Source organism: Notamacropus eugenii, chromosome 4 (genome assembly GCF_028372415.1).
Source record: "Notamacropus eugenii isolate mMacEug1 chromosome 4, mMacEug1.pri_v2, whole genome shotgun sequence".
NCBI lineage: Eukaryota > Metazoa > Chordata > Mammalia > Diprotodontia > Macropodidae > Notamacropus > Notamacropus eugenii.
In genome coordinates, this window is record NC_092875.1 from 66,343,904 (window position 1) to 66,366,234 (window position 22,331).

The following is a 22,331-nucleotide window of genomic DNA, read 5'->3' on the forward strand; positions in this document are numbered from 1 at the left end:
GGGCAGAGGGCCCTTTCCACTGTAACACTACACTGTTTGGGCTGTATTCGCTTTTTGCTTTCGTGTATTCATTCAACAAATGTTTCTCAAGGGTCTTCTTTGCACCAGGGACTGTGGAGGATACCAAGGAGATTTAGGTGGAGAGAGCTCCTGTCCTGGAGCTTTGAGTATAATCGGAAGGACAGGTCATGATAAGACCTCCCCTTTAGTATCTCCTCTCACCAACCCTTCCTTTATTCACGTTCCACAATAATCTTCCCCAGTAAGACCCTTAATTCCTAAGCAGTCTTATCCCCCAGGAAGGCATTTGCTCCTTGAAGCCAGGGACTTTTCAGTTTTAACTTTGTGCCCCTAGCACTAATGATAATAACTGACATTTATATGGTGCCTGCTACATGCCCAGCACCATACTAAGCACTTTTACAGATATCTCACTGGGTCCTCACAACAACTGTAGGAGATAGGTGTTATTAATACTTTCATTTTACAGATGAAGAAACTGAGGCTGTTTGAGTGACCTGGCCAGGTTCACACAGCTTGTGAGTGTCTGAGGCTGAATTTGAATTTAGGTCTTCCTGACTCCAGGTCCAGCACTCTATCCACTGTGCCCTTCAGCTACCCTGTGCCTTAGACTCAGTGGCACTTAGTGGTCTTTTGGATCACATTGAATTATAACATACCCACTGGAGTAGGAGTATAGGTGCTAAGAGTAGTTAAAGGTACTGTGTCCAGAAAAGGGAATGGTTATCTCCAGGCAGTGGTATCAGGGAAGGACAGTTTAGGAGGTGACATTTCAGTTAGGTCTAGGAGGCCAGTGTGATGGGCAGTGGACAGGGAGAGCCACTAGTCCACCCACTGAGGCCCCAGGAGCTTCAGGGGTTATTTATCAGGAGATCTATAAAGAGAATAGTGGTGATGTATGGAGGCCCAATGAGAGGAGGGCCCAAAAGCCAAGGTGAAGAGGGTGGGCTTTTTCTTCCTAGCCGTTGTTCCATCCTCATTGCGTCAGATACAAAGCTCTCCCCACCTTCTCAGTGTGATTGCACAGCACTCCTAACAAACTGCTCAGCTGGCTCTTCCCTGCACACAACATTCCATCTGCTGCCTCTTTTCCTTTGCATAAGTGGCACCCCTGTACCCCCCACCATCTGAAGTACATTTTCCTATTGCCTCTCACCTTTACCTCTGATCCCTCTCTGATCCTTGGAGCATCCCCAGTAATGCTGTTCCTGACTCCTCCTAGCTCTACTCCTCTCCAAGTTCTTTTGGGTAGACTTGATACCGCTTTTGGTTGTACATTTTGTAGTGAATTTCCCCTGCCTTCAACCCCTTTAAACTCCCTAAAAGCAGGGATTATTTCATTTTTGTCTTACCTACTATGTAGTAGGGGCTTAATCAGTGCTTGTTGAAGTGAATTTGATTTGATCTGCATAACAACTTTCTGAGATAGATAGTTGTGTCAAATTCATGAACAGTTCCCACTGAATAGAAAAAGGATTCTGGCAAGAGGCTGCTCTATGTTTTGCCAGAAGATGCCATTTCTAGACAAAAACAAATTCACCACAGCTGGATAGCTGTTTGATGAAGAGGTCTAAACACAGCATCTCTATTGGAGAGAAATGTAAAGAGATTCTTAATTGTGCCCAGATGAAGCCTTTGTCAGAGGATTTGTGTAACAAGGCCATTGTTTAAAACTACTTTCAGTTTTTAGGACACGCCTGACGAATGTTGCTAAAAGCCATTATTTTCAGAGGAAGTGGGGGAGCAAGAGGACTATTTTCTATTGCTCTCAACTTTATAGAAGTAGTTAAAATTGCCGTATGTCTGCTTTTGAGATTTTGACAGGATAGTCACGGTCCAAGAACAAAGTCTGGGGAAGTTTTGTTGGAGCTGGACATTTGAAAATGAACATTTGGGCTGCTTTCCTTTCCTTTGCTTTTTGTGAATTACTCCAACAGATGGAAGCAAATCCTCGCAACTGCATTCCCAGAAAAACCATAAAGTATCAAAGTAAGTGACCTACTTGTAACTGGACTTCCTTTATCATAAAGTGGTTGTTGCTGAACTAGTTAAAGTAGCTGTGAGGGGGTCAAACACGTTAGCAGATGCAGTACCTCCAATGCGTCCCAGCGTTGTCCAGTGAGGAGAGGGTCACCTTCAGGCATTGCCGTTCAGTGACTGCACCTGCTGGTGATAAAGAATGTGGAGCTATGTATGTAGATGGCCCAGACATCCTGTATGTTTGAGTCTAAGGTTCTGCCCTTCACTCTGCCTCTGAGTTACTTAGTAGTAGAATAGTAGGAAGAAAAAAAAAGAATAATAGGAAGAGCCTGAACTTGAAGTGAGATGGCCTCCATTGATGGGTGCTGTCATTTCCATTTTCCGTGTCCTTGCGCCCAGCCCTTCATCTCTCTGGGCCCCAGTTTTCTCATCTCTAAAAGCCAGGAATGAAGATGACGAAACACATGAAAGCTGAGAGTAGGGTAGGTGCCATTAGGTGTAATCACTGTGCCAGGTGGCTTTGTTTTAAGCTATTTTTCTTTGTTACAAAAGGGTCATTTTATGGGCAAGAGGGTAAGGAGTGGGGGTAGGGAACATGGACACTGATAGAAAAACAAAAGGTATCAATAAAACTTTTTTTTAATTTTTGGGGGGTGGGGGTGTTAAATGAAATGATTTCCAAGGTCAGTTCTGAAATCCTAAGATCCTGTGAGTTTGGGCAAATCATTTAACCTCTCTGAGCCTCAGCTTCCTTGTCTGTAAAATTAAGGGCATTTAACTAGAATGACAATGTCTTAAAATCTCTTCCCTGTCTAAAATTCTGTGATCTTAGTAGGCAAAGTAGTTACTTTGATTCTTTGGGCCTTAGTTTTCCCTGTCTTTAAAATAGGGGAATTGAACTTGATGTTCAAAATTTCTGTAATTATGTGGTGTTAAACAAGATGCAGGGGAGTATATTTCACCTACTGAACAGATTTGAAGGATTATAACTATATGCAAGGGATGATGCCAATTACAGATAAGTTCCTTTTCATCAGAGTAAGCTTGACAGAATGTCTTATTCAGTAATACTGTTAAGAATTACTCTTCATATTAAAGAAATGTAAAAACTCCCCTTCAAAAACCAATTCTGTGCTTAAAAATGTTCCCCTTCACCTAGTTTGTTCAGATTAGTAAGATCTTATTGTATCACCTGCTAAGGCTAATACTGTTTTAGGGTTTTTTGCACACTAATTATTTTCAGTTAGACTATTCTTCCCACTTCCCCCAGGCCCTTTTCCCAGAAGCCCATTCTAGTCCTTTACTCACAAATAGTGAAATTTGGTAAAGGGCAGTAACTTCATTTTTGTAGCAATGTGCGCTTTACAAAGTGCCCTGCTCACAACAGTCCTGCGAGGTGGATGTGGATGGTGCAGGGATTTTTGGAGGAAGCCAGATAACATGTTCAGTGTTATCGAGAAAACAGCCAAGCTAGGCTTAAACCTACATCTCTCAATTTTCTCACTCCAAGTTACACTTTTGAGTAAACTAGGGAAGTTTGAATTTTCTTAGTGTATTCTTTAGCATAGTGAATTATCCTCTAATATTTTTGTTTTATAAGTTTGACTTTTCATATGTGGAGTTTTCTTATCACCTGCATCACCTACCATTTCTAATCATCATACCTGTTGCTCCAGCAAGCTGACCTCAGAAGTTAGGGAAGGCTGACCAGACTTAGGTTATACTAGCATGCCTCACTTCACACTTTAGAACTATTCCTGATACTTAAAATGTGAATGTGATTTTTATAAATTGAATCCAACTTTTCCATTGACATCCATTTGACCTTTCTTAGCCTTAATATCTCCATCTGTAAGGTGAAGAATTTGGATTAGATGATCTGGGACCCAGAAGTAACCAAGTGATGCAGTGGACAGAGTACTAGAATTGGAGTCAGGAAGTTCAATGTGCATTCAAATGTGTCCTCAGACACTGGTCATTTAAGCTATCTACCTCAGTTTTCTTAATTTTAAAATGGGGATAAAAATAGCACTCATTGCCCAGGGTTATTTTAAGGATCAAATGAGATGATATTTGCAAGGTCCAAAGTAGATGCTTAATAAATGCTTGTTCCATTCCTTCCTAGGGTCCTTCCAGCTACGATGTTCTATGTTCTAAGGGTCTGTCACTTATGTTCTGTGTTCTCTTTTATTAGGACCTGTCCAACCCTGATCAGTCTTGTTCTAAAGCCTTTCCTTTGGGGATTTACATAATAAATTTAGGAATTATCTCAATTTCATTAACTATTTCAAACTGATTTTCAATTGGTAATAATAAGTCTGTGTTTAAATAATGACACGTAATACCCTATAACAGTACTATGAGGTATATAGCAGGTGTTATTGTCTCCAATTTATAGATGAAGAAAGTGAGTCACCCATGTGGTAGGAGTCAGGAGCGGGATTCAGAATCAGGCCTTTTTGACTCCAAGGACAGCACCATCTCCATCAGACTGAGCTGCCTTATCTTACTAATAATTAAAATTTTGATACTGTTTTTTCTCTCATTCTGGGTCAAGTAATTCATAATTTGAAAACAAATGTTTAATTTCAGCAGAATACCTACTTAAGAAACCTATTTATTAGGGAAAATAATTTTAAGTTTATAATACCATAATTTGTTTCATTTTTAATTTTCCTATCAGCTTTCTTTAAAATAAAGTATACCTGTATTCCTCAGAAAAGGAAATTCTTGAAAGGACAAAAGTATATTTTTAAATGATATGTTTCTGTGTGGATAGCAGATTCAGTAACAAAATATGAGAAATACTAAAGACAGGCTAGAAATTGAAAAATGAGGGCAGTCTTCTTATTTAAATGAGAAATGCAGTAATAGCTAAGAGGAAAATATTTTTATTTTGAGTTCATATTTCTTTTTTGGACTGAACTTGTCACATGCAGCCTTTCAGAAATGCTAATAAAGGGAAAGCACATTTAGAATCTTCTTGTCCATTGTTCACAGCTCTTTTCTGCTTTGCACTGGAGTCATTTATCATGTTTCGGCAGGAATTTCTTTTCAAAGTGAAGCTCTCCACTATTGGTAATGATTTTCAGTTGCTGTCTGCAGAACTGGCAATAGAAGACAGAGTTCAACTCTGCCTTCTGTCAGAAATGGACTTTTAAAATAGGATACTGATTTAGGAGAAAAAATCAGTGACTCAATTCTTTTGAATTTTCATCTCATTGGAGAATTCTAAATTTTATTGTTTTAGGTGATAGCAAAGAATTTGGAAGATCAGGATTCTCCAATTTTTCAACACTCTTAGTGAATAAAGAAACTGACACCTTATTTGTTGGTGCCAGGGAAGCTGTCTTTGCTGTTGACATGAATGACATCACTAGAGAAGTGGACAGTGTAAGTTAGTTAAGTATTTCTAACCTTATTTTTTTTTTTCTAGGTGTCTTCACTTAGGCTCCCTTTGTTTGAATTAAGTTGAACTTGATTGGGAAGTGGGGTAGAGAGTCAGGTACAACACAACCCTCTTAAAATATAGCTTATTAGTAGACATTTAGATTATAAATCATACTTCAGTATTATAAGGGGCTAATATTTTGTCAATATGAGTATTCCCTCCAACAATGCAAATATCCCTTGCTTCATACGTTAGTAAGTAGTATTCTTGAATTGCTTTAGTCAAAAAAATAAAAACCCAAAACCAGCCCTGGTAACTAAATCTCTGGTGATGATGCACTCTGAATTTTTCAGATGATAGGCAAAGAGTCTGTTTCTGGGTCTAAATTTGGTGCCTTTCTAATTTAGTAGGACATTTTAGAGTTTATGTTGAACTGGCTTAATTTTCAAAATTATAGAGTCACCTCATTAGCATAAGGAGGCACCTAAGGAGATCTTTAGTGGAAAACATAAATTATATACCTTGAAAAATGTCAACTGTTCTTTAGCAGAAGGCTCTGTTCACCTATAAACTAGAGTTAGTACCCACCCCACCCACCCACTGTATAATATTGTATCTCTGTAGCACTGTTTATTCACTATATAATTTTGGGTAAATCTCCTCCCTTTCTCATCTAAAAGAATGAAGAGATTAGAGGAGAGGCTCATTTAGGTCCTCTCCAGCTCTAACATTTGACCTACATTGGCAGGTTATTCTCACTTTATTTTCAGAATAGTTAGGGATGGACCCATTACATTGCCTTGAGGATGGAATGGCCTTCATAAATGTCTGTGGTGCCAAGGTACCTTGTAGATTTTCCCTGAGTTGTAGTCACACCATTCCCCTTGTTTCTTGAAAGCTGTCTGAAGTACTGACCATTCTGCAAGTCACCAGCTAGATGCCCATTATACCCTCTGACAGCATTGATCTCTGACTGACTTTTAACCCCTCAAAGTCCAATATGGAGTAGTGTCATGAAGTGGTTCTCTGATGCAGCAGAAAGAGCTCATCCCTGCTGTCTCCCGCTCTTTGGGTGGCTGTGGACAAACAGCCTCACCACTTCAATTTCAACTTCCTCCTTATTTCATGAAGTCATGCATCTAATTGTTTACACGCTCACTCTCCCATTAGAATGCATGTGCCTTGAGGGCAGTGACTGTTTTTTGCCTTTCTTTGTAGCCCCAGTGCTTAGCACAGAGCCTGGCACAGGGTAAGCTCCTAATAACTGCCTACTGATAGCACGAGGCAATAATAATAGTAAAAATAATCCTCTACTCCTCTGATGCCCCACTGGGACATACCTTGGCAAACACTCTAGGTTTGCAGTAGCTTTGCAAATGGAGCGTAAACTCTGATAAGCCTCACCCAGTTGGAAAAACTGTGTCATAAATACCAGCAGAGCCAGGTACAGTGAAGCTCATCACCTTAACGTTGGCCACCAGGTGATGAATTTTTTCAGTTAAAGAAACTCACTAGGACTAACACAAAAAAGGGGCAGCAATCTAAATTTGTGAAGGGAATTCTGATCACATCATTGAGTAATGTAATCGCTGCCATTTATATTGCATACCTGATCCTCACAATGACCCTGGGAAGTAGTTGTGCAGATAATTTTTCTTTTTTTACAGATGAAGAAACCAAGGCATAAAGAGGTAAAATGTTTTGTTAAGGCATCATAGCTAGTAAATAGTATAGCTAGGAAGGGGCAAAGGAAGAACGTTTATATGGGGCGTACCACATGACAGGCATGATGCTGAATACTTTACAAATATTATCTCATTTGATCTTCACAATCACCCTTCAAGGTAGCTGCTGCAATTGCACCCCTTTTATAATAGAAGAAACTGGGGCAAGCAGAGATTAAATGACTTGCCCAAGATCACACAGCTAGTTAAGTGTCTGGAGGTCAGATTTGAACTCAGGTCTTCCTGATTCCAAAGCCTGGGTTCTTCCATTGCACCACCTAGCTGGAACTTAAATAGAGGCTTGGGACTCTATTTGAACAGTCATATTTCTGGCTGTAAATCCAGTGTTCTTTCTACTACACCATCTATAAGGACCACTTTCACCATTATAATTCCATAATGCTAATGACCAGAAAACATGGTCCTTTCTGAGTTATCCATTCCAAGGCATTCAAATAGTGACATGATATACCTAAAAACAGAAGATCAATAAGTTCTGTTTGATTCAGAAATAATTGATTCCCCCCCCCCCACTACATTTATTCTCTTCGTTATGCTTTGCTTAAACTAGATCAAATGTTTATGTATATATACCAGGTGAGAATTAGGGAGATTAAGTTAACCCTCTCAGGAGAATCAAGAATTCACTTGTGTTTTGGATGGGTTCTCTTCTGTAAATTTTTGTGGATGCAAAACCCCAATAGTTCACTAAACCTTGGGAAGGAATCTGGATTCTCAAAGGCCATGCCAAAGAGACACAAGTTGGAAAGGGTTCAGGAAGGGTGCTGGTAACAGATAACATCTACTATCCAATAATCAGAATAGCTTAAGTACAGAGAGACTCAGCCTCTGTAGACTAATCACTAGAATGATTCACCATTACTGACATCTGTAGATGTCAGCATACATCATCAAAGTCATCAGTCATCAAAGTCCAATGGCAAGAAAAAAGTCAAGAGAACTGGCAGTGGCCTCAGGGTGTGGTGTCTGAATGAACTCTAAGTATCTGCTTCAGTTGCCTTTACTCCCATTGGAACAAGTTGTTCTCATCTACCCATTCCACCGGAGGAAGTCTTCACATATTTGGGGTAGACATCCCAGTTGCTCACTGACAGGTTTGAGGCCTGTCACCCTCAACCTGGTTTAGCCTGTCTGCTGAGGTGGTTTTACCAGGGTGTGGCTGCTATACGTGCTGTATCTTTAATTTGAAAAGGCTAAAAGCCAAGACCAAAGTGGAGGATGGGTTGGTTCGTGACTTTTTGTTGGCAGATGATTGTGCACTCAATGCAGCCTCTGAGGTTGAGACTGATTGATTCTCTGCTGCTTGTGCTAATTTTGGTCTGAAAACCAGTAACAAGAAGACAGGGTCTCCATCAGTCAGCATCATACTCTGCATACATGGAACCGCTGGCTATGGCAGATGGAGGAATTGTGACTGCCACGGCCAAGTCCACTTCCCTTGGCAGCCTGTTTTCCAGGGATGTCTACACAGATGATGAGGTTGCATTGCCAGAGCTAGCTATTGTTGCTGTCCTTCATCCTTAAAGATGACCCTCAGCATTTGGGAGGCTCCAAAAGAGAGTGTGGGAGAGAAAAGGTGTTAGACTGACTACCAAACTGAAGCTTTGCAGAATCACTGTGCTGATCTCATTGTATGTCTGTGAAACCTGGATGGCCTACCAGCACCACTCCAGGAAACTGAATCACTTCCATTTGAATTGTCTTAGGAAGATTCTGAAGATCACATGACAAGAGAAGATGCTGGATACGAAGGTCCTCTCTTGAGATGAAATGCCAAGCATTCAAACTCTTCTGTAGAGAGTGCAACTCTCATGGGCTGGTCACATAATCCAAATGCCAAATGCACTCTTACCTGAAGGACTTCAATGGAGAACTTGCACAAGGCAAGTGTTACAGTGACCAGAACAAATGGTATGAGGACACTCTCAAGGTTTCTCTGAATAACTTTAGTATCAGTTGTGAGACATGGGAGATGCTGGCACAGGATTGCCCAGTATGGGATGTCTGCATCAAAGCAGAATCCCAGTAGCACAAAGGAAATGTGAGCTGCACAAATCCAGAGACATCTCCATCTCAAATGTTCTAACAGACTGCTTGTCCTGACCTGTGATGGAGCTTTCTGAAATCCTATTGGACTGATCAGCCCCAGCCAACCAAACACACTGTATCCTGACCCTCAACATCATGATGTTGTTTGTCCTCTATGAAAACAAAGGACCAGTCCCTACTGCTGGAGATGCTGTTGGATCCCTCGAGTTTGAGGATCTGAACTGCATAAGCACTGAAGCCAATGGATCATCTGTGCTAAGTCTGGCAATAATGTGATGATCCTCCAGCCGTGGAGGGCAACCCAGCTACTTACGAAGGTGAAAACTCGCCTTCTCTAGAAGGAGGGTGAAAGTTTTCATGCTGCTTAGTAATGGGATCCAGTAATGGGATCTACTATATTTCCATTCTGAACAAGACAAGGAGTCTGGAGAATGATAGAGAATTGGATAGGAATAAAAGAGTTGCCTTAGAGTCGGCATTGAAATTAGATAACATACATTTGTTTATGTTTGTTCTGACTGGCCTCATGTGACTGCAGAGACCCTCCTCATGGCTGAGGTGTTGTTGGTGTCTGAATTTCTGCTTTTATGTGTAAGGTTTCCCTTTGTAGATTATTTGGTTACTTATTGTATGTTGTTTATATTAACTGTTGTATGTGTGTTGAGTTTGCCACTGCAACCTCTATTTTTGGAGATCATCTTTCTGTGTTAAAGAAACAGGAATTAAGTATAGTGTATATAAATCCTAATGTATAAAAGTAACCCTTTATGCTTGCACTTTGAGTTAATAGTTTTCCTTGAAAATGATCATAAGTGCTTATAACCTCTTAACTTTCCTGTAAAAGTTTAATGGCAGTTTTGTAACTTTTCCTAATTGCTCAGACTTTCTCCCTTCCTTTCCCCCTGTTAATATAACAGTAGCTTCTTCAAGGTCATTCTCAAGTATAATTATTAGCATTAGCACTGGGCAGGTCACCGACCATGAAAAAACATGATAAATGAAATAATGTGTTTCATGCATAAATTAATTGGTAGAAAGTACCAAGTCCAAGCCCACATAACCCAGATAACAGCCTCCTACATCTGAAGCTTCTGAGAATTTAAATGTATGCCAAATCTGAGCTGTCCAGAAGAACAGTAATGAGCTTGAGAAGGACTGTCTGTGAGCTCAGCCATTTATAGACTTACAAACAAAGGGGTGCCAAACCTTGATGTCTCCCCAAACTGGTATTTTGTGCCTCATTTTTAGTTTGTATTTTAAGTAAATTATAGTGAATTTAATAATTTAATCTCAGTTGAGTTTAAGTTTTCTTTATTTTTTGGATAAAAATAGTGCTCTTTATGACAGTGTTCAATAGATGCATTTAAAAACAAATTAAATTTCATTTATGAATACTGATAAAAGGTGCTGTTTACACCTGTGTACGTTGCAGAGTCCACCTTCTCCAACCTTTCAAAGACAACTCTAAGGTGAGACTCCTTAGACAAACTATGTCAGAATAGAAGCTTTTTCTTATTCTGGGCTTGATTTACTGTCTGGATTTCTTCATTTCCTTACAAACAGGTTTACCCTTCCCCCTCCACCCTTCCAGTTCTTTTTTAGATCTTATCTTTCTGAGGTCGAATGTAAGTTCTTTGAGGGTAGGAGCTGTGTTGTTTGCTTGTATTTATGCCTAGTATATCCCACGGTACCCAGAAGATCCCAGAAGACTTCCCAACTATAGACTCAGCACTCTATCCACTACACCACCTAGCTGCCTCTTAAGTCTAGTGCTCAGGAACAGCTAGGTTTGAATCTTAGCTCAGATACTTAAATGGTTGTGTGACTCTGAACCTCACTTCATTTGTAAAATAAGAGGATTGGGGTTGATGACATGGAAGGTCCCATCCAACCCTAAAACTGTAATTCTGTTTATAGATTTGCCAGCATTTCTACAGTAAATTTTTCAACAAAAGTGACGCCATATTTTAATTCTAAGATGGGAGTTCCTAGGATATTATACAAGGAAGTAGAAATGGCCAAAAAGACAAAGGGGCAGGTGGATCACACGAAGCACATAAAAAATAAATTCATACAGGAGGCAACAAAATGAAGAAAACATTAAGAGATCAATTTTTAATATATGTAAAAGTGGAAAAGATAACATTGGAAAAAGAATCTATCAAAAAGTTGATCAAGAGGGTATCAATAATTACTGATTCATATCCCTACTTTCCCATCTCTACAAAATCCCAGTGAGTATGATCTACCCATATATTGAGGATATCCTCAGTGAAATATGAGAAAGAACAAAAAGACTTTTAATAATTGATTTATCATCACAGACTGACTTCAAATATAGTGTTCTGTTAGTTTGAGTATTTGTCTTTAGTCAATAAATCTACAAAAGCTTGCTGTGTTAATTGTTTCTTTACTAAAAAAAAAAATGATGCAGGAAAACAAAGCAATCTTTAAAGGCTCCCTTACAACAAGTTGCCTCCTTCTTCTCTTTTCCTGGATCCTCTTCTGTTGGTAGGTTTGCCTGCCCAGGTCTCACTCCACTCCAGTCCATCTCAATGCACTTATCAGTGATCTTCCTAAAGCACAGATCTAATCATATCACCGCCATGCTCAGTAAATTCATTGGCTCGCTAGTAGCCCCAGGATCAGATATAAATATAAAATCATCTGTTTGCCATTCCAAGCTCTTTATAACTTCCCACCCTCACACATTCCTTCTTACGTCTTATGCCTCTCTCCCCCAGCAAGGTTGCACAGTGCTGGGCCTAGGGTCAGAAAGACAAATTGGTTTCAGACACTAGTTGTATGATCCCTTACTATGTCATTTGACATCTATTGTCCTCAATTTCCACAGCTGTAAATGGAGATAATAGCACCACCTCGTACAGTTGTTGTGAGAATAGAATGAGATAATATTGGTAAAGTGCCTAGCACAGTACCTGGTACATACTAGGTGCTTAATAAATGTTTATTGACTGGCCATATAAGATTGTATATAATTCATGTTAAGAGCACCTAAATTCAGCCACAGATATAACATTTAAAGTCCTTTGGTTAGTGATATCAATTAAGGCATAAAACAAGGAGACTGTATTCTAAAAAAATTAATGATCAGAAAAGGAGATTGGGACTGGTCTTTTAAGAATCAGTGAAAACAGATTGAAATAATATTGCAGTGATAACTTGTGAAATGTTACAAGACGTATAGAGGAAGTTTGTATAGATGTGTCACAATCTGTACCTCTGAAAGTATCATAGCTTTAGAGCTGGAAAGGACCTTGGAGGACATCTAGTCTGACTCCTTTGATTGACAGATGGAGAAACTGAGATCCCAAGGAGTTCAGCAGCCTCCCTAAATCCTGTCAGTAGTCAGTGATTGAGCTCAGGTTATCAAATTTCCAATCCAGAATTATTTCCACTGCACCACACTGCTTCTTTGGATTTGTAGAGATCATGGTATCTAATCCACTTATTTTATAGATAAGCAAGTTGAGGCCCAGAAAGGAGAAGTCAGTTTCCCTACATGACAGAGGTTAAGATTCAAGATTCTCTAAGTTAAAATCCAGTGATTTCCACCGGTACTGTGCTGCCTGTATGGACATAGAGGAAATCACAAATTTGTTGAAATATTAAAATGCTTTTTAGTAGGTAAAAATTTTAGGCTTCTGATGTTTTACACACACACACACACACACACACACACACACACACACACACACACACACACACACACACACACACACTAACCTTTCACTCACCATCTGGTCCTTAGTTTTATCTATAAAATGAGAGATGGATTAGTTCCTTCTAGTTCTGACTCTTATTCATCAAATATTAAGTGTTTACTCTGTGCAGAGTCCTGATACCTACCCTCAAGGGGCCCGTAGTCTAATGGGGAGGGAGTGGGTATACATTACAATACATTTCATCACAAGCAAAAGTAGAATGACAAGTGCATGGGAGGGGAACAAAATGTTCTGGTATTTGAAGACAAAGGGTGAAAAGAGATCACTTGTAGTTTAAGGGAGAAGAAGACTGTAGAGGAGCAGACATCTGTGCCAAGCATAGTGGTAATTTGGCCCTAAAAAGTCATACACGGAGGCTTCTTCGTGGTAATTTGGCCCTAAAAAGTCATACATGGAGGCTTCTTCGTGGTAATTTGGCCCTAAAAAGTCATACACGGAGGCTTCTTCGTGGTTGCATTGCTGCAGTGGATTTTTTAAAAGCTGCTGTTTACCTTCTTGGTTGTTTTTTTGTAGTAAAATTAAAGGATAGAAGTCTCTAGGACAAAGATAGCAGTAATATTACCAGCCCTAGGTAAGGCTGTATCACTGACAGGGGCATACATCTACTGATAACCAGAATGAGCTGTGCAGAGAAATTACTTTTGATTCTTTTACATTAATTACCCGAGAAACAATACCACCATGAAGGAAAGTCTCCCCACCCACTCAGAGGTTAACCTTTTCTAGTATCAGTACCAACCACACCAGTCTCTAATTTTGGAGTTTAGAATCAAGTGCCTGCTGTTTGCTGGGGTCTACGCTAAGTGCTGTGTTGTGTTCGTCCTTCATTACCGAAGAAGACCATGCCATCAGAGAAACTATGACGTGACTTGCACTTGACTTTGTTTTGAGGGAGGGAGGGCTGTGCAGGTCACCAGCCTCACTTCTCCTCCGGAGCCATCTGAATCCTGTGACCAGATATTCCTCAGGATTACTGGAGGTGACCCAGGATGAGGCAGTTGCGGTTAAGTGACTTGCCCAAGGTCACACAGCTAGTGAGTGTCAAGTACCTGAGGTGAGATTTGAGCTCAGGTCCTCCTGACTCCTTCACTGGTGCTCTATCCACTGCACCACCTAGCTGCCCCATGCTAAGTGCTAGGCATTCAAAGAAAGACAAAAGACAAAACAGCCACTGCCTTTAAGAAACTTACACACAAACTAATGGGGGAGACAATGTGAAAACAACTGTAAAAATACATATATACAGGATAAATTAGAGCTAATCACAGCAGGAAGGCATGAAGCCTTTCCTAATTCCTTTCCAACTTCTAGTTGACATCCTTCCCTAACTACCTTGCATTTCCCTACTTAGTATTTATTCATTGATATACACACACATACAGGTATATACTATATATATTTACATATATGCTTGAATTCCCCATTAGAATTTATAGTCCTTGAGAATATTTTATTCTTTGTAGTTGTATGCACAGTGCCTCCCACGTAGTGATTGATTTATTGATTCCATTTGGGAGATAATGGAAAAGTTGTTAAACTTCTCTTAGTCTTAATTTTCTCTTTCCTCTATTTATTAAAAATAGAATGAAAAAATGAAGTCAGCCTCATGTAGTGGAAAGAACATAGAGTTGGGATCAGAAGACCCAAGTTCTATTTGACACTTCCTGTCTGTAATACCTAATCAATGAGTCATTGACCCTTTCTAAGCCTTTGTGAAGTTGAGTGAAATTAACATACTCATACTGGTAATCCTACAAGGCCATGACAAGGAAAATATTTCATAAACTGCAAAATGCTACAAAAATATGTTAACAACCTCCTGATAACTTGTCACAGCATGGAGGTAACTCCTCTTTCTCAAAAACTATCTAGCCAACGACAATTTCTAGCAGTTTCTGCCAACCATAAGATTTCTACTAGGTGCCTAGCACATCCCAGCCTACTATTCTACACTGGGGGGGGCACAGTGGAGAAAATTACAAACCTTGATGAGTATGTTAACACTCCCTCAACTGGGCAATAGCTGTTGTGAGGCAATCTTACTATACCTTCCTTATCAACTCATCCTACTTAACATGACAGTCCTTAGAAACCTTTTTAATTCCTCCTCAGACCTCCTACAGCTTCCCCTCTCAGCTGAGTATTTTGTCTTAAAAACCAAACAAAGCCACTTGCTGAGAGCCCCCTCTTCTCTTCTCCTCATATCACATCACCCAAAGGCCTTCTGCCACTCTCTGTTCCTTCACCCCTGTCCCACATGATGAGGTGGCCTTTCTTGCCAAGACAAACCCAAGGGATCCCATTCTATCCCATCTTGTCAAACAGATTACTTGTACTGTCATGTCCATTCTCACTTTTCTCAATCTCTCCCTACCTACTGACTGCTTCCCTAGTTCCTACAAAGTCTCCCCATCCTCAAAAAACCCTCCTACCCATCTATTCCCACTAATTATCTTCATACTGCTCAGATAGCTTTTTCTCAGTCTCCTTTGTAGGACCGTTATCCGGATCATACCCATTAACTGTGGATGTCCTCCCAGGTTGTGTCCAGTGCCCTCTTCTCTTCTCCCTCTAGACTGCTTCACTTGGTGATTTCATTACCTCTCGTGGATTTAGTTATTAGCTCTCTGCTGATGATTATCAAATCTATTTATACATGTGTAATCTCTTTCCTGACCTCCAGTCTCACATCTTCAGCTGCCTATGTCCTGTTGATAGCTTAAACTCAGCATGCCTAAAATGGAATTAATCATCTTTTCCCCAAAACCCTCTTCCCTTCCAAACTTCCTTATTCCTGTGGAAATTATTACCATCCTCCCGTTCCCCCAGGCCCACAACCTAAGTATCATTCTCCAGCTTCTCACTCTCAGTCCTCCACATCCCATGTATTGCCAAGTCTTGTTGATTCACAACATCTCTTGAATGCATTCCCATCTCTTCTCTGACACTGACGCTGCTCTGGTGCAGGCCCTCATCGCTTCATTCCTGGACTATTAAAATAGCCTGCTGATGGGGCAGCCTGCCTCTTCTCACCCCGTATGACTCCATACTAAACTCCAGTAGCCTCCTATCACAATCTCCAGGATCAAATAGAAAATCCTCTGGTGTTTAAAGCCGTTTGTAATCCGCCCCACGCACATGCCCCTTTCTACTCTTATACCTCAATCCCGCTCCCCACTCCCCACTCTTTACTCACTAGCCTCTTGGCTCTTTTTCAGACAAGACCCTCCATCTCCCAGCTCCAGGGCACTTTTTTCTTGTTTCCCCCAAGCTTGAAATGTACTTGCTCATCTCCACCCCTGCGTCTCTGGCTTCCTTCAGATCCCAAATAAAACCCTAACTTCTATAGGAACCCTTTGCTAATCCCTCTTAATTTCCATGCCTCCCCCGTTAATTATTTTATTCGCCCTACATACAGTTTGCGTGTAAATAGTTGTTTATATGTTGTGCCCTCCCTCGTGAGCTTGTGATCGTGAGCTCCTTGAGGGCAGGGCCTCTCTTTTGCCTTTCTTTGTATCCTTGGTGCCTGGCACATAATAGAAGCTTAGATGTTTATTGACTGACACTGGATAGAGACTAGATTTGGTTTCAGGAAGGCCTGAGTTCAAATCCTAGATATTAGCCATGTGATCCTGGGTCAGTCACTTAACCTCACCCAATCTCAGTTTCTTCATCTTTAAAATATGGGATAATAATAGTACCTACCCCCTCGGGGTGTTGTGAAGATCAAACACGGTAATATTTGTAAAACATCATACAATGCTAGTTATTATTTAGCAACAACTACTCATAAAGCTGTCTGCTGAGAGGGGAGGAGTGAGGAGGAGGAGTGTACCTTGATGGAAAGAGGAACACCCACGATGAGATCATGGACCCTTGAAGTACTAAAATATAAGTGCACACTAGCGAGTTACTTCTTGGTTTTGTGTTTATAGACAGAAAAAGTGTATAAAACTAATTGAGCATATTTTTGGATTTCAGGTGTATTGGTTAGCTTCTGAAGATAGGCAGTTGGAGTGCATTCATAGAGGGAAAGACACAGTAAGTTACTAATGTGAAAACTGAACTTTGTCATTTCCACATTGAGCAGGCTTTTATGCTACTTTAAAAATCTTACTTAAGCTTCTTAAAATATTTTTATATTAATGCAGGTGCCTAACACTGTTCCTCGTTCTTTGACACTAATTATTTTTCTCTAAATTTTCAGAAACATGCCCTTACTCACTTAATCCACACATTTATATGGTGCAGAACGCTGTGCTAGGTGGTATACTAAATATTTTTTTTTTAATGATTTTCTTCTCTGCTTTTGCTCATGCTGTTTCCCATGCCTGGAATGCCCTTTGCTCTCTTCTCTGTGGCTTTCCTAATCCTGTCCAGCCTTCAATACTCACCTTGAATTTCTGGTCCACAGGGCCTTCCTAGCCATCAGCCCACACTAGTTCCTCTCTCCTCTAAACTGTGGGACGTGGGATATGGTATTGTGGAGCCAGGAGTCTAGCCTGGCCATGCCCCTTCAGCAATTGGATTAGCCCCTCTGGGCCTCTCTTTTTCTTCTTTAAACTGAGGGAGCTGGATTTGATCATCCTTGAGGTCCCTTCCAGCTCTGATACCCTGTGATTCTATACTACCTTGGGTTACTAGTTGTTTTATCCCAATTAGCTAATAATTTCGAAGCCTACAAAAGACAATGCTAGACTGGAAGTCAGGAAGGCCTAGTTCAAATCCTGTCCCTAGTACTTACTGTGTGGCCATGGCCCAATCATTCCACCTCTCTGAGGCTCCTTTGTAAATACCAACAAAACTGTCCTATAGAGCCTACCCCCAAATGGTTGTTGTCAGACTCAAACCAGTGTATGTGTAGAAAGTATTTTGCAAAATTCTAATCACTCTTTGCATGATAATTAGGGTTGTTATCTCATGCTTCTCTACTTCAGTTTTTTGGAGATTTGTCAGCATAGATACTTTTTCCACCATCATAGGTCACATAATTTCTACAGTAGATGCTTTCAAGAGCTCCTGCGTCTGAAGTATATATCACCTAGTCACCCTTGAACAAGCCTTTACAGACTTAGCTCAACAGGCTTGTAGACAACTCTGAGTCCACTTCTGCCTTCCCAACTTGTTGTGACACCTGCTAGAATTTGTCTACTGCTGACACACCTTTCAGAAGCTCCCAACTTCATTGCCACATCTTGACAAGCAGGTTTTGGGTGCATGAGTTGGGGAGCAGAAGGGAGTAGCGTAATTCTTAGAAAGTCCTCTAATGTTTTGAGCTTTTAGACCTCATCTCTCTTCTGCCCTGCAAATTCCTTATGGATAAAAGCCCCCTGCTACTGCTTTGTGTTCTCAGTACTTAATAATTTCATTTGTTTTTAGTGAGTATAGCTCTGCAACTCAGAACATATAAAAAATCTGTAATTAACTATGTGATTTACCAGTTGAAATGAGTGAATGTATAAAAAGTTTAGTCCATAGTGGTGAGATGACTGTAAACCACACCATGAGAATTGGTTGAATAAACTAGAAATGATCATCTTAGAGAAGAGAAGACTTTAGTAGACTTAGTAATCATCCTCAGGCATTTGAAAGTCCATACTAGGAAGGAAAGATTGAATTTACCCAGTTTGGCACCAGATGACAGAACAGGAATGATTGTGAGAAAGTTGCACAGAAGATGTTGGCTTAATGTAATAAAAAAAAAATCCTTCACATGGAGAGTTGTTCAGAAGTAGAATGATATGCCTAGTGAGTTCTCCATAGCTGTCAATCTGCAGGGGCCTAGAGCTTAAAAGGATCTTAGGAATTATGAAATCCAGTCCCCATCATTTTGAAGATGAAGAAATAGGCCCAGAGACTGGAAGTGATTTGCCCAAGGCCACACTGTGACACAGCTTTGATTTTAATTCGTGCCCTCTAACTTCAGAATTTCCATGATAGAAGCTGGGCAATCCCTTATTTGGGATGTTGTCAGAGAGATTCTTGTTCAGACTGGAGTTGTATTTGGGGGCTTTCAGAGTTCCTTTCTAGCACTGTGATTCTTTGACTTTATAAGATTTGGAAGTATTGTGGGTTTTTGTTTCTCCCTCACTGTTTTAGGTACAATGTCGAAATTATATCCTCCTTCTCCACAAGATAAATGACACAACTTTGTATGTTTGTGGGACTAATGCATTTCATCCAGCTTGTGACTCCATGGTAAGCATTTGGATGCACAAATGGTTGGTTACTCGATTAAGTTTCAGAAAGCTTCTATGTGACTTTTGATTTTTTGCCATTACAGAATCGATGCATGTTGTCCTTGTTTTGGTCTTTACACTTCGTGTCCCCGAGCTTGTCTTCTTGTTCCATCAAAAGACATTCCCCCTGCTTCCCTCTATCCATCCTGGTGGCACCATTATCCTAGACACCTGAACTAGAAGTCTTGATGTCATCCTTGATTCCTCCCAATCCTGCATATCCTCACTTACCAAGTCCAGTTCATTGTCTTAGCATTGTCTCTCAGTTCAGTCCCTTTTATTCCTCCTTACCTCAAACCCATGTAATTGCAATATCATCCACATCTCCAGTCTCTCTTACCTCCAAACCCCTAAGACCTTACTGTGTGCAAAGCAGTGTGCTGGGTACTAAAGGAGGTACAAAGGCCTTTATGACAGTCATGTCTACTAGGGGACATAATACACAGTCTTCAATGACTTCCTAGCCCTGTTCAGTGATTCTTTCTCTAAAATAAAATACACAGTGCTCAGCCTGGTTTTTCAGTCCTTTACAGACCTATCTTTGCAGTCTCATTTCATATTATGTTGCTTTACACACTGTTTCAGTAAAACTGAATTATTGTTTCCTGTATACAACATTCCATCTCTTGCCTCCATGCCTTTGTACTCACATGTCTAGAATGCATTCCCTCTTCACCTCCACCTCAAAGACCCCCCTTACTTCCTAGACAGTTCAGGTGCCACCTGAGACATTGAGGACATTCTAAGCACAGGGAACAGTATAAGCAATAGGTATTGAGGTCAGAAAGTGTGAGTCATGTTTGGTGAGTAAAAAATGTTTGCTGCAGTGTAGTCCATTTGGCTGTAGCATAGATTATGTGGAAGAGTGATATGATATAAGGCCCTAAAGGTGGGGAGCAGCCAGTTGTGGAGTGCTTTGAATGTCAGGCTAAGGAGTTTGAACTTTATTTGGTAAGCAATGGGAAGTTATACAGTCACTTAATAAGAAGGTATTTATTGAGCTTTATATTCCTACTATGTAAGCTCTATATAACCGGCTGTATACAAAGCACTGCTAAGCCATAGGGATATACATACAAAGAATCAAACAACCCCTACAGACAAGGAACTTGTATTCACATGGGAGAGACAGGAAGTACATATATTAATTTAAAGTGAATAGATACAATTCAATAAAAAATACAAGGTAGGGAGAGAGGGTACTAGCCGTTGAGGAGATCAGGAAAGGCTTCATGAAGAAGACAGTGCTTGAGCTACATCATGAAGAAAGGGGCTCTCTGAGGTGGAAGTTAAGGAGGGAAGGCATTCCAGGCAGGGGAGACGGTTAATGCAGAGGCCCAGATGGGAGATGGAATATCATGAGGGAGGAACATAAAAAAGTCTAGTATAGCTGGTTTGCAATCTGAAAGAGGGGGAGTGGCATCAGTGAGATCAGAAAGAAAGGTTGGAACGAGGTTGTAAAGTTCTTCAAAAGTTAAACAAAGGATTTTATATTTTTATCCTCAAGGCAGTGGGAAACCATTGGAGTTTATTGACTATGGAAGTGACATAGTCAGATTTTAACGCTTCAGTGTGTGTAATTCAGCATGTAAAAGAAGTGGGAGGATCCAAGAAGTAGAGTGACCAGTTACAAAGCTGCAGCAGTAATCTAGGTGAGAGGTGAGAGGGCCTGAACTAAGGTGCAGACCAAGGGGTACAAGAGAAGAGGTCATGTTCAAGAAGTATTGTGCAGGTAGGAACCGCAAGATTTGACCACTTCAGCAGCAGAATAACCATTCTTAGTTACCTTTCAGCAGATTTGTCCATTGTGAAATACCCTACAGCGCATAAAGTCCAAAGTCCTTGGTTTTCAGGCCCCGTTACATCTCATCCAGTCCTGAAAGGCTACCCACTGTCGCACAGACTCATTCATTGCTCAAACACTTCTACCTGCTCAGAATGCCTTCCCTCCATGTAAAATGTACTCTGACTAAGCCCAGTTGATGTCCATCACTCTGAGAGACTTCCCCAGCTCTGCTGCCTCCCCTTGCCCTCTCCTCTGAATTTCTCTAGCACTTAGTGTGTCCACTACTCATATTGGCACTTCCCTGTGTAGAAGGCTCTACCATCCTGCCAGACTTCCACATTTATAACCTCAGAATTAGCCTCGAGTCCTCGTTCGGCCTTACCTCACGTATCCAGTGAGTTGTCAGGTCTTGCCATTTCTGCCTTCACAGTATCTCACTTCTGATGCCTTCTGTCCCCTCACACAATTGCCACCTTGGTTCAGGCCCTCTTTACCTCTTGCATTCATTATTGCATATCTAATTATTGGTGTCCCTGCCTCAAGTCTCTGCCCCCTGTGGTACACTCTCCACCCAGGTGCCAGAGTGATTTTCCTTAAACACTGATCTCATCATGTCATTCCTTGAGTCTACGTGAGTGGCTTCCTATCCGCTCCAAGCAGCCTCAACCTATCTTCAGTCGCATTATGCATTACTCCTCCCACACTCTGCAGTCCAGCCAAACCTGGGTCTGTTCCTCACACAGGATCCTCCACCATCCCTCTGCCCGCCTGCAAGGTTCTTCCTCCTCTCTTCTGCTTCATAGAATTCCTTTCCTGCTCAAGATGCAGGTGAAGCGTTACCTTCTCCAGAAACCTTCCCTTCAGCTTCTAGCGCCTGCCCTGTCAAAGCACTTTGTATTTAACTATTGTGTATTTGTTTATAATCTACCCTCTTTTATATTTATTTTCTATGTATTTATCAATGTAGGTTCTGTCCTCGTTAGAATGTAAGCTCCTTGAGAACAGGGATTGTTTCCTTTTTGTACTTGTGTCCATCCCACAGCATTTGGCACAGTGCCCTGGCACTTAGCAGCCATCCAATAAATATTTGTTGATTCGTTGGTTATGATGTGTGTGTCTTGCTTCCCTAGCTAAATAATATACTCTTTTAGGGCAGAGACCCTATATTTTGTTGCTTCTTCTCCCCGTAGAGATTTACTGAGTGCTGAGTACATAGGGTTGAACTTAGGCCCCTGTGCTCTAAACCTAGGGTCCCATTGTGCTTACAGCTGTGTGAGCTAGTGCAAAGAGCACTGGATCTGCCTTAGAATCTGGTTTTACACCCTGCTTTTATTATCTTTGTGACTTTGGGCAAGTCTCAGCCTTTTGGGGGCT

General features: G+C 40.8%; 1 protein-coding gene across 6 annotated transcripts in view; it reads left to right on the top strand.

Annotated features, from left to right (window-relative positions):
* Window positions 1-22,331, top strand: part of LOC140499749 (semaphorin-4E-like) — a 55,350-nt gene that overhangs the window by 3,989 nt on the left and 29,030 nt on the right. For 4 of the 6 annotated variants that reach the window (XM_072601589.1, XM_072601588.1, XM_072601591.1 and 1 more), the window contains 4 exons: window positions 1,836-2,010; window positions 5,252-5,394; window positions 16,914-16,973; window positions 19,032-19,130. In XM_072601589.1, the coding sequence (XP_072457690.1) occupies window positions 1,905-2,010; window positions 5,252-5,394; window positions 16,914-16,973; window positions 19,032-19,130 (408 nt within the window). In that variant the 5' untranslated portion in view covers window positions 1,836-1,904. The remainder of the gene's footprint in view (window positions 1-1,835; window positions 2,011-5,251; window positions 5,395-16,913; window positions 16,974-19,031; window positions 19,131-22,331) is intronic. The other 2 variants (XM_072601592.1, XM_072601593.1) reach the window with 2 other exon arrangements.